General features: G+C 40.1%; 1 protein-coding gene across 2 annotated transcripts in view; it reads right to left on the reverse strand.

Moving 5' to 3' along the window:
• Positions 1-953: 953 nt before the first annotated feature.
• The window catches only part of LOC120861160 (protein AMN1 homolog), a 76,165-nt gene continuing 63,662 nt past the window's right edge, over positions 954-13,456 (reverse strand). For both annotated transcript variants that reach the window (XM_040236808.1, XM_040236807.1), the window contains exon 7: positions 954-2,284. In XM_040236808.1, coding sequence (XP_040092742.1) covers positions 2,211-2,284 — 74 coding nt within the window. In that variant the 3' untranslated portion in view covers positions 954-2,210. The remainder of the gene's footprint in view (positions 2,285-13,456) is intronic.

Genomic DNA, 13,456 nt, shown 5'->3' on the forward strand with positions numbered 1-13,456 from the left:
AATGGAACCCAGGCTCTTGTCAGTGAAAGTGCAGAGTCCTTAGCCACTGGACCACTGGGGAATTCCCCTTTATCTTCTTTTGTTTTTCGGCTGTGCTGGTTCTTTGTTGCTGCATAGGCTTTCTCAAGTTGTGGTGTGTGGGCTCCTCATTGCCATGACTTCTCTTCTTGTGGAGCATGGGCTCAAGGGTGCATCAGCTTCCATAGTTGCAGCTCTTGGACTCCTGAGCACAGACTCAATAGTTGAGGCGCACTGGCTTAGCTGCTCCATGGCATGTGAGATCTTCCCACACCAGAGATCAAGCTCGTGTCTCCTGCATTGGCAGGCGGATTCTTTACCACTGAGCCACCAGGGAAGCCCCCTTTTCTGGTGTAACTGAGCATTTTATATGGTTTCATCTCCCCTCCCTTAGGACATCAATATTATTTATTAAAATTTATTTTACTGGTTGCCCTTGAGTTTGCAGTTTGCAGTGTACATCAACAACTAATACAACTCTACTTTCAAACAATGTTGTACTGCTTCATGATTTTCGTTTGTTCAGCTTTTATCTTGTGGGGACAGGAGTGATAACTTCCAATCTCTGTACATGTCACAGACCAGAAACTTGAAGTATGGGTATTACCTTTATTTATTTTCTTATCTATCTATTCAACAAATATTTGGGTGCTTATTATATACCAGACACTGTTCTAGGTACTGGAGATACAGCAGTGAAAAAAGAAATAATGTCTGTCTTCATGAAGCTTATATACTAGGGTGGACAGACAGATAATAAATAAAAAATAAGATGTCAGATGGTAAAAGATGGATAGGGGAAAAATAGAGTTCAGAATGACAGGTAAGGGTGACAGTTATAGGTAGGATAGGGATGGGAGACCAGACTTTTAAGCAGGGTGCTGAAAAATAGCTGATACAACCAGTGATATAAAAAAGATCAAGCCACAAGCTGCTTTAGGATGATAAGTCCTTTATAGACCCCCAAAATCTGACACTTTAGATCTTGAAACTAGCTTCTTCAAAAGGGGAAAAGGGTAGTGACTTGGTTAGGTGTTCAATATTAAATCTTACTGAATTTGTCTTAGAGAAATTTCTTAGATGGAACAGGCCTTACCCATTTCATACATACACACATGTGTACCACCTCTGCAGTGGAATACACTATATTATACACTATACACTAAAACATAGCACATTTATAAAGTAGCTAACAGTAAGGAGAAGAAGTAGAGTTGAATATGTAAACCTGTCCCTCTACGTACGTCCAAGTAATCTACTATACCGTAATTTCCCTGTTATTCACTGTATCACAGTTAAAAATAGGAAGTCTTTAAGAAGGTCCCACTGACAAAGGCTTTCGGCACAAGGAATATGGTGAATTTGGGGGTAGTTTAAGCATGGTATATTTCAGAGAATTTTGTGATTATAGACAGTAATACATTTCATTTGAAAACTTAAGACCTCTGCTGTTTATTTTACAACGTGAAACCAGCAGAGCTTCAGGATACAACCTCTGTGATGCTATTTCATATTTACTCATTCTTACACATTCTTGAATGCAGTTTTTAAGGAAGAAAGTTTGTAGATGAATAGCATGTATTGGGGGAAAGTAGCCATAAAAATCAATGTAATAAGTGACTGGGCAAAGGCCTCAGTATCACTCATATACTAAATGTCTAAGGTATGATATCCGAGATTATGACATTAAACTATTACATTTCTTTGTTTCATTGAAATAATAATTTTTTGTGAAGAATATACAGGCCTGATATTCAGGCTTTGCTTTTTGGCCAGTGGACATTTAAATACTTTGGAAGGCAGTAGCCAGAAAACAGCTAGGAAGGTAACTATACTTTTACAAATAACTTAGAATTCTCCTGTTTATCCACAGTGATAAATATCTCTTATAGCAGCTCAAATATCTAGTTAGGAGAAGGAAATTTCCAGGGGAAACAGGTAACTTAAAACATGCTTATTTAAGGAAAAAACAATACCCTCCCCCAATATATCAGAGGGCATGCTATAATTGGCATTTCAAGAACACTCACTCATCAATGAACTTATATATAGAAATAAAAGCACTGTTAAAATGTATAAAAGCCAGGTTAACTTCAAAGCATAAATCATACTATTGGAAAGCCAATTTCTGAGACCGTTGTTTCCAGGGAAAGTAGTATGAAGATCATAGATTTGATAAGCTTCAGTAAGCCTCAATACACAGTCCACGTCACTTGCTTTAGTTTGTTCGGGCCTACTAATTGCTCCAAGACTTCTCGTGAATGATCTACAAAAGAAAACAATGACAATATATTAATACACAGTAATCGATGATATTGAATGTATCCTCATGTATAAACTGGGGATGATGACTATTATACCTCATAGGGTTAAAAGACTTAGATGATATACAAATCATAGTATAAACTAAAAATACATTTAATTAATGGTAGTCATCACTGTTATTGGACTTCTCTGCTGGTAGTTCAGATGGTAAAGAATATGGCTGCAATGTAGGAGACCAGGGTTTGATCCCTGGGCTGGGAAGATCTCCTAGAGGAGGGCATGGCAATCCACTCCAGTACTGCCTGAAAAATTCCATGGACAGAGAAGCCTGGTGGGTTATAGGCAGTGGGGTTGCAAAGAGTCAGACATGACTGAGAGACTAACACAGCTGCAGTAAACATAGTAATACTTGGAAAAAACAGGCATTTCTTGTTTTCTCGGTAAGCTCATCTTTTTTTTTTTGGCTGTGCTGGGTCTTCATTGTTGCTCAGAGGCTTTCTCTCATTGTGGTGAGTGGGGGCTACTCTTCTTTGCAGTGAGTGAGCTTCTCCTTGTGGTAGCTTCTCACAGGCTCTAGGCACAAGGGCTCAGTAGTTGCGGCTCACAGGGCCTAGAGCATGGGCTCAGTAGTTGTGGTACATGGGCTTAGTTGCTCTGCAGCATCTGGGATCTTCCCTGACCAGGGTTTGAACCATGTCCCCTGCTTTGGCAGCTGGATTCTTATCCACTAGACTGCCAAGGAAGTCCTGTAATTTTATCTTAACTACACCAAACAGAGAGTAACAAGGTTGAACTTTCTCAGGGTCCTGCCAGGAATTAGATGACACACTAAAGTAGCATGTTTGAACAGCGGTTAACGAAGTGACTATTTACAAAGGAGTGATTAAAGAAAGCATGATTCAAGAAAGCCAGCAGGTATGGTAAAACACCATGGGAAGCTGCAAAATGCTGAAAAAAGTTAGGGGAGAGAGTAGTTACTGCTAAGTCACTTCAGTCGTGTCCAACTCTGTGCGATCCCATAGATGGCAGCTCACCAGGCTCTGCCGTCCCTAGGATTCTCCAGGCAAGAACACTGGAGTGGGTTGCCATTTCCTTCTCCAATGCATGACAGTGAAAAGTGAAAGTGAAGTCACTGAGTCGTGTCCAACTCTCAGCGACCCCATGGACTGCAGCCCACCAGGCTCCTCCATCCATGGGATTTTCCAGGCAAGAGTACTGGAGTGGGGTGCCATTGCCTTCTCCAGAGTAGTTATCAGAACAGGACAACTTAACCAACTGTTGAACATGTTCCATGTCATATACTTACAAAACATGATTTTAAATAGATAACTATCATATGAATTCCTTGTAATTTAACCAATGTATATGATAGACATTTAGATGGTTTTCAGTTATCACAATATATAGGAGTGATTTTAATATGGTTTACGTTTACAAAGTCAGTTTTATAATATCTTCTAATGTAAAAATACTGCTACAATTTTATTACTTTAAAATTTATTCAGGATAAATGCTGGAGAGGATGTGAAGAAAAGGGAACCTTCTTACACTGTTGGTGGGTATGCAAACTAGTACAGCCACTATGGAGAATAGTGTGGAGATTCCTTAAAAAACTGGAAATAGAACTGCCATACAACCCAGCAATCACACAGCTGGGCATACACAATGAGGAAATCAGAATTGAAAGAGATACATTGGGGTCTCCCCAAGAGAACACTGGAGTCAATGTTCATCGCACTACTGTTTAAGGAGTACGTCAAGGCTGTATATTGTCACCCTGCTTATTTAACTTATGTGCAGAGTACATCATGAAAAACGCTGGGCTGGAAGAAGCACAGGCTGGAATCAAGATTGCCGGGAGAAATATCAATAACCTCAGATATGCAGATACCACTCTTGTGGCAGAAAGTGAAGAGAAGCTAAAAAGCCTCTTGATGAAAGTGAAAGAGGAGAGTGAAAAAGCTGGCTTAAAGCTCAACTAAAAAGCCTCTTGATGAAAGTAAAAGAGGAGAGTGAAAAAGTTGGCTTGAAGCTCAACATTCAGAAAACGAAGATAATGGCATCCGGTCCCATCACTTCATGGGAAATAGATGGGGAAACAGTGGAAACAGTGTCAGACTTTATTTTTTTGGGCTCCAAAATCACTGCAGATGGTGACTGCAGCCATGAAGTTAAAAGACGCTTACTCCTTGGAAGAAAAGTTATGACCAACCTAGATAGCATATTCAAAAGCAGAGACATTACTTTGCCAACTAAGGTTCGCCTAGTCAAGGCTATGGTTTTTCCAGTGGTCATGTATAGATGTGAGTTGGACTGTGAAGAAGGCTGAGTGCTGAAGAATTGATGCTTTTGAATTGTGGTGTTGGAGAAGACTCTTGAGAGTCCCTTGGACTGCAAGGAGATCCAACCAGTCCATTCTGAAGGAGATCAGCCCTGAGATTTCTTTGGAAGGAATGATGCTAAAGCTGAAACTCCAGTACTTTGGCCACCCCATGCGAAGAGTTAACTCATTGGAAAAGACTCTGATGCTGGGAGGGATTGGGGGCAGGAGGAGAAGGGGACAACAGAGGATGAGATGGCTGGATGGCATCACCGACTCGATGGACGTGAGTTTGAGTGAACTCTGGGAGTTGGTGATGGACAGGGAGGCCTGGTGTGCTGCAATTCATGGTGTGACGAAGAGTCAGACACGACTGAGCGACTGAACTGAACTGAACTGAACTACTGTTTACAGTAGCTAGGACATGGAAGCAACCTAGATGTCTATTGGCAGACGAATGGATAAGAAAGCTGTGGTATATATACACAATGGAGTATTACTCAGCTATTAAAAAGAACGCATTTGAATCAGTTCTAATGAGATGGATAAAATTGGAGCCTATTATACAATAAAGTAAGTCAGAAAGGAAAAGACCAATATAGTATATTAACGCATATATATGGATTTTAGAAAGATGGTAATGATGATCCCATAAGCAAGACAGCAAAAGATACACTGATGTAAAGAACAAACTTTTGGACTCTGTGGGAGAAGGCAAGGGTGTGATAATTTGAGATAATAGCATTGAAAGGTGTATATGACCATATGTGAAATAGATGACCAGTAAGTTCGATGCATGAAACGGCACTCAAAGCCAGTGCACTGGGACAACTCTGAGGGATGGGATTGGGAGGAAGGTGGGAGAGGGGTTCAGGATGGGTGACACATATACACCCATGGCTGATTCATGTCAATGTATGGCAAAAACCACTATCAAATTATAGTTAGCCTCCAATTAAAATAAATTAATTAAAAAATTATTCAGGAGTTTCGGCCATAAAAAGGAACGAATTTGGTCGGTTCTAGTGAGGTCAATGAACCTAGAGTCTGTAAGTAAGTCAGAAAAACAAATATTGTATATTATCACATATATATGGAATCTAGAAAAATGACACTGATGAACCTATTTGCAGGGCAGCAATAGAGACACAGACATAGAGAACAGACTTGTGGACACAGCAGGGGAAGGAGAAGGTGGGACAAATTGAGAGAGTAGCATTGAAACATACATTGCCATAGCCAGTGGGAATTTGCTGTATGACATAGGTAGTTCAAGCAGTGCTCTGTGACAACCCAGAGGAGTGGGATAGGGTGGGAGGTGTGAGGGAGGCTTAAGAGGGAGGGGACATATGTAAACCTATGGCTGGTTGATTGGATGTTTGGCAGAAACCAACAAAACATTGTAAAGCAATTAACAATCTATGTTGTATGTGTAACATATCTCTAACTTAGTCTTCTGGAGAAGGAAATGGCAGCCCACTCCAGGACTATTGCCTGGAAAGTCTCATGGACGGCGGAGCCTGGTAGGCTACAGTCCATGGGGTCGCAAAGAGTCGGACACGACTGAGCGACTTCACTTTCACTTTCAACCTAGTCTTAGTGGTTCTCAGACTTAAAGAGACTATACTAAATCCTTCGACTGTGTGGATCACAGCAAGCTGTGGAAAATTCTTAAAGAGATGGGAATACCAGACCACCTTACCTGCCTCCTGGGAAACCTGTATGTGGGTCAAGAAGCAGCAGTTAGAACCAGACATGGACCGGTTCAAAATTGGTAAAGGAGTATGTCAAGGCTGTATACTGTCACCATGGTTGTTTAACTGGGCTGGATGAAGCACAAGCTGGAATCAAGATTGCTGGGAGAAATATCAATAACCTCAGATATGCAGATGACACCACCCTAATGGCAGAAAGTGAAGAGGAACTAAAGAGCCTCTTGATGAAGGTAAAGAGGAGAGTGAAAAAGCTGGTTTGAAACTTAACACTGGAAAAACTAAGACTATAGTATCTGGTCCCATCACTTCATGGCAAACAGAAGGGGGAGAAATGGAAACAGTGGCTGACTTTATTTTGGGAGGGCTCCAAAATCACTGCAGAAGATGACTACAGCCATGAAATGAAAAGACACTTGCTCCTTGGAAGAAAAGCTGACAAACCTAGACAGCATATTAAAAAGCAGAGACATCACTTTGCCGCAAAAGGTCTGTGTAGTCAAAGCTATGGTTTTTCCAGTAGTCACGTATGGATGTGAGAGTTGCATCATAAAGAAGAAGGCTGAGTACTGAAGAATTGATGCTTTTGAACTGTGGTGTTGAAGAAGACTCTTGTGAGTCCCTTGGACTGCAAGGAGATCAAACCAGTCAGTCCTAAAGGAAAGCAACCCTGAATACTCATTGGAAGGACACATACTGAAGCTGAAGCTCCAATACTTTGGTCATTTGATGCAAAGAGCCAACTCACTGGAAAAGACCTTGATGCTGGGAAAGATTGAGGGCAGGAGGAGAAGAGGGTAACAGAGGATGAGATGGTTGGATGGCATCACCGACTCAGTGGACATGAGTTTGAGCAAATTCTGGGAGCTAGTGAAGGAAAGGGAAGACTGGCATGGTGCAGTCCATGGGGTCGCTGAGTCAGACATGACTAAACAAAAGCAACAACAAGGAAAAAAAGAGGGCCCTACATATAGTTTCTAGATTTTATTTTAAGTAAAACAAAAATAAGTCAAACATTAAGATTTAGTACAAGAAAGAGAACCACAGAGTGTCTGGAAACAAGAAATTATAGTTGTGAAATCAAGGTTTACATTGGCAGCTAATTTTGTTAAGTGCCTAAAAATACAACAAATGGAGTTTTCATTGTTTTAAAAGTATCATTAGTTATTACAGAGAAGTCTATTATTACAGGAAATTTAGATTAATGGCAGATTTCAAATAGGTTGAAAGTAAAAGGATGGATAAAGACAGCAACTATAACAAAACTATGTATAGAAGTTTATACCTTATCTATAATATGAGAGGGAGGAACACCTTCTAGTTTATTCTATGAGGACAGTGTTACCTTTACACAAAAGCCAGACAAAGACATTACACACACAGAGAAAAAGAACAACAGGTCAATATTTTTTATGAATATATATTCAAAGATCCTCAATAAGACAAGAGCAAACCAAATCTAGCAACACAGAAAAAGGATTATATGACATGATCAGCTGGGATTTATCTTAGGAATGTAAGGTTAGCTTAACATTTGGGAATTAATTAATGTAGTACACTATTTTCCCCTTCACGGACAGTCTTATTGTGGTGACAGGACACATTAATTGTCACATTAAAAAATCTGATTATAATGGCAAATTCATAAAGACAGAAGATAGAACAGAGGTTGCCAGAGGCTGGGGGAAAGGATAATGCGGAGTTATTGTTTAAAGGGTAAAAAGTTTCTATTTGGGATGAGGAAGAAGTTCTGGGGATAGTTAATGGTGATGGCTGCACAATGATGTGAATGTACTTAAATCCATTGAATTCTATCCTAAAAATGGTTAAAAATAGTAAATTTTATGTATATTTGCCAATATCAATTTTTTTTAACAATTCTGAAAGTAAGATTCAACTAATAATTGATATGTATACCTATGGTAGTAGTTTTCTATCGAAAAGTTGATATTATGTTGGTGTACATATTATTATAATTAATCATATCTTAAAGGAAACTTGAATATATTGGAAATTCATGAAAACTGAGGTGAAAACACATAATATATTTTACATTGGACAAGGCATCCTATGATATGAATTGGCAAGGTGACAGACAATGAACCCCTTCATGGATCACAGCCTTGTCGTGGGGCAGGGGCTTGCATAACTCATTGAACCTATGAGCCATGCCTTGCAGGGCCACCCAAGACAGAGGGGTCATACTGAAGAGTTCTGACAAAACGTGGTCCACAGGAGGAGGGGTTGGCAACCCACTCCAATATTCTTGCCTGGAGAACCCAATGGACAGTATGAAAAGGCAAAAAGATATGACACCAGAAGATAAGCCCCCCCAGGTAGGAAAGTGTCCAATATGCTACTGGGGAAGAGTGGAGGGCAATTACGAATAGCTCCAGAAAGAATGAAGCGGCTAGGTCAAAACAGGAGCAGCACTCACCTGTGGATGTATCTGGTGGTGAAAGTAAAGTCTGACGATGTAAAAAACAATATTGCATGAGAACCTGGAACGTAAGGTCTATGAATCAAGGTAAATTAGATGTGGACACGAAGGAGATGGCAAGAGTGAACACTGACATCTTAGGAATCAGTGAACTAAAATGGATGGGAATGGGCAAATTTAATTCAGATAACTATAATGTCTACTACTGTGGGCAAGAATCCCTTAGAAGAAGTGGAGTAGCTCTCACAGTCAACAAAAGAGTCCGCAATGCAGTACTTGGGTGCATCCTCAAAAATGACAGAAAGATCTTGGTTCATTTCCAAGGCAAACCATTCAACATCAGAGTAATCCAAGTCTATGCCCAAACACTGATGCTGAAGAAACTGAAGTTGACTGGTTCTATGAAGACCTACAATACCTTCTAGAACACCAAAAAAGATGTCCTTTTTATCCTTGGGGACTGAAATACAAAAGTAGGAAGTCAAGAGATACTTGGAGTAACAGGCAAGTTTGGCTTTGGAGTACAAAATGAAGCAGGACAGAAGCTAACAGAGTTTTGTCAAGAAAACACACTGATCATAGCAAACACCCTTTTCCAACAACACAAGAGATGACTCTATACATGGACATCACCAGGTGGTCAATACTGAAATCAAATTGATTATGTTCTTTGCAGCCACAGATGGAGAAGCTCTATACAGTCAGTAAAAAGAAGACCTGGAGCTGATTGTGGCTCATATCATGAGCTCCTTATTGAAAAATTCAGGCTTAAATTGAAGAAAGTAGGGAAAACCACTAGGCCATTCAGGTATGACCCAAATCGAATCCCTTATACAGTGAGGTGACAGATAGATTCAAGGGGTTAGATCTGATAAGACAGAGTGCCTCAAGAACTATGGACAGAAGTTTGTAACACTGAACAGGAGGCAGTGACCAAAACCATCCCAAAGGAAAAGAAATCCAAGAAAGCAAAGTGGTTGTTTGAGGAGGCTTTACAAATAGCTGAGGAAAGAAGAGAAGTGAAAGGTAAGGAAGAAAGGGGAAAATATACCCAACTGAATGCAGAATTCCAGGGAATAGCAAGGAAGAATTAAGAAGGCCTTCTTAAATGAATAATGCAAAGAAACAGAGGAAAACAATAGAATGAGAAAGACTAGAGATCTCTTCAAGAAAATTGGAGATATCAAGGGAATATTTCATGCAAGGATGGACACGATAAAGGACAGAAATGGTAAGGACCTAACAGAAGAAGAAGAGATTAAGAAGAGGTGGCAAGGATACACAGAAGAACTGTACAAGAAAGGCCTTAAAGACCCAGATAGCCACAGTGGTGTGAGCACTCAGCTAGAGCCAGACATTCTGGAGCATGAAGTCAAGTGGGCATTAGGAAGCATTGGAAGTCTCACCCATGGAGCAGATGTGCTGCCTGGGACCCTTTCCCAACTGGGACTCCAGATGTGCTGTGACACGGGACTTTCCAGCACTGTTTAAGTCCGGATGTTGGTTAAAACCCAATCTGGTGATGTACTCGCTGCTCTTTTTATTTCTCTTTTCTTTTAATGTTATTATATTGAAAGTAAGGTAGATAGTTCTCTAATAAATATCTATTATTTATTTGTATATAATGAGTGGCTTATTTTGTTAACAAATCCTTTGAACCTGAGATGAAAGTGAAAACTCTAGGCAAAACATTAATTGGTGCTGTGAGCAGGATTTGTGAGACAAAATGCCACTCTTTAAGAAAAAAAGAGATTAAGGTTGATGAAGTTTTTATCCCTAGGTGGGAAGATTCACCCTATTGCTCGTTAGCTAGTGAATGGGATGTATTCACTGGATTATGTGAGAATTGGAACCTTAAATTAAAGCAGGCCAAACCTTTAGAGGGCTTCCCTGATAGCTCACCTGGTAAAGAATCCACCTGCAATGCAGGAAACCCCAGTTCAATTCCTGGGTTGGGACAATTGGCTGGAGAAGGGATAGGCTACCCACTCCAGTATTCTTGGGCTTCCCTGTAGCTCAGCTGGTAAAGAATCCACCTGCAATGTGGGAAACCTGCCTTCAACCCCTGGGTTGGGAAGACTCCCCAGAGAAGGGAAAGGCTGCCCACTCCAGTATTCTGGCCTGGAGAATTCCATGGGATCACAAAGAGTTAGACATGACTGAGCAACTTTCACTAGAAAGCATTACTGTTAATATGAAGAAAGATAGTGGAAGTGATGGAATTCCAGCTGAATTATTTAAAATCCTAAAAGATGATGCTGTTAAAGCACTGCACTTAATATATCAGCAAGTTTGGAAAAATCAGCAGGGGCCACAGAAATTGGAACAGGTCAGTTTTCATTCCAATATCAAAGAAGGGCAATGCCAAAGAATGTTCAAACTACCATATAATTGCAATCATTTCACATCCTAGCAAGGTTATGCTCTAAATCCATCAAGCTAGGCTTCAGCACTACATGAACTAAGAATTGTTAGATATACAAGCTGGGTTTAGAAAAGGGAGAGGAACCAGAGATCAAACTGCCAACATTCATTGGATCATGGAGAAAACAAGGGAATTCCAGAAAAGACATCTACTTCTGCTTCATTGACTATGTTAAAGTCTTTGGTTGTGTGGATCACAACAAACTGTGGAAAATTCTTAAAGACATTGGAATACCAACTCACCTTACCTGCCTCCTGTGAAACCTGTATGAGTCAAGAAGCCACAGTTAGAACTGACATCAAATAATTGGTTAAAAATTGGGAAAGTGGTATGCCAAAGTTGTATATTGTCTCCTTGCTTATTTAACTTCTATGCAAAGTACCTCATGTAAAATGCTGGAATCAAGCTTGCTGGGGGAAATATCAATAACCTCAGATATGCAGATGATACCACTTTAATGTCAGAAAATAAACAGGAACTATGGTGCCTCTTGATGAACATGAAAGAGGAGAGTGAAAAAGTTGGCTTGAAACTCAACATTGAGAAAAACTAAGATCATGGCATCTGATCCTATCACTTCATAGCAAATAGAAGGGGAAAAGTGGAAGCAGTGGCAGATTTTACTTTCTCAGGCTCCAAAATCACTGTGGACAGTGACTGCAGCCATGACATTAAAAGACACTTGCTCTGTGGAAGGAAAGCGATGACAAACCTAGACAGCATATTAAAAACCAGAGACTTCACCTTGCCAACAAAGGTCCATATAGTCAAAGCTATGGTTTTTCCAGGAGTCATGTACAGATGTGAGAGGTGGACCATAAAGAAGGCTGATCTCCAAAGAATTGATGCTTTCGAACTGTGGTGCTGGAGAAGACGCTTGAGAGTCTCTTGGACTGTAAGGAGATCAAACCAGTCATTCCTGAACAAAATCAACCTTGAATGGGAAGGACTGATGCTAAAGCTGAAGCTCCAACACTTTGGCCACCTGATGGGAAAAGCCAACTCACTAGAAAAGACCCTGATGCTGGGAAAGATTGAAGGCAGGAGTAGAAGAGAGTGAGAGAGGATGAGATGGTTGGATGGCATCACCAACTCAATGGACATGAATCTGAGCAAACTCTGGGAGACAGTGAAAGACAGGGAAGCCTGGCATGCTACAGTCCATGGGGTTGCAAAGAATTGGACATGACTGAGTGACTGAAAAACAACAACATGTATGGTTGTGAGAGTTGGACCATAAAGAGAGCTGATTGCTGAAGATTTGTTGCTTTCAAATTGTGGTGCTAGAGAAGACTCCTGAGAGTCCTTTGGACAGCAAGAGAGATCAAACCAGTCAATCCAATAGGAAATCAATCCTGAATATTCATTGGAAGGATTGAGGCTGAAGCCAAAGCTCCAATACTCTGGCCACGTGATAGGAGGAGCTGACCCATTGGAAAAGATTCTGATGTTGGGAAAGATTGAAGGCGAGAGGAGAAGGGGTTGACAGAGGACCAGATGGTTTGATGTCATCACCAACTCAATGGACATGAATTTGAGTAAACTCCGGGAGATAGTGAAGGACAGGGAATTTGGTGTGCTGCAGTCGATGGCATGGCAAAGAGTTGGACATGACTTAGCAACTGAACAACAATGATTGCATTGGGCCGATGTGGGTAACTCAGGATCATCTTCCTATTGTAAGATCAGTATATTTGTAGGTTCTAACCATCAGAACATGGACGTATTTGGGAGGGGACATTATTTTGCTTATGGCTATACCATCTTAATAGAATAAAGGATAAAAATGACATGATCATTATAAAAGACACAGAAAAGACATTTGATAAAATCCAACATTCATGATAAAAAACATTTAGCATACTAGAAACAGAAAGGAATTTCTTCAACCTGATAAAGGGCATCTATGAAAAAGCTGCCACTAATGTCATCCTTCCTGGTGAGAGACTAACTACTTTCCCCCTAAGATCAGGAACAAATACAAGGATTTCTGCTTTTGTCATTTCTATACTATGGTGCACTGGAGGTTCTAACCATGGAAATTATGGAAGAAAAAGAAAAACCATTCATGTTGGAAAGGAAAAAGTAAAACTTTTTTTTTTAATTGTAGTTGCATAATACAGTTTATAGACTTTTCTAAGGAATCTACTAAAAATTAGAATTAATAAATCAGTTCAGAAACGTTGCAGTGCATAAGATCAATATACAAAAATAAATTTATTTCTATGCAATGAACAATCCAAAAATTGAAAGTAGCTCTTTGCTCCTTTCGTGTT

Source organism: Oryx dammah, unplaced genomic scaffold (assembly GCF_014754425.2).
Source record: "Oryx dammah isolate SB20612 unplaced genomic scaffold, SCBI_Odam_1.1 HiC_scaffold_11229, whole genome shotgun sequence".
Classification (NCBI taxonomy): domain Eukaryota; kingdom Metazoa; phylum Chordata; class Mammalia; order Artiodactyla; family Bovidae; genus Oryx; species Oryx dammah.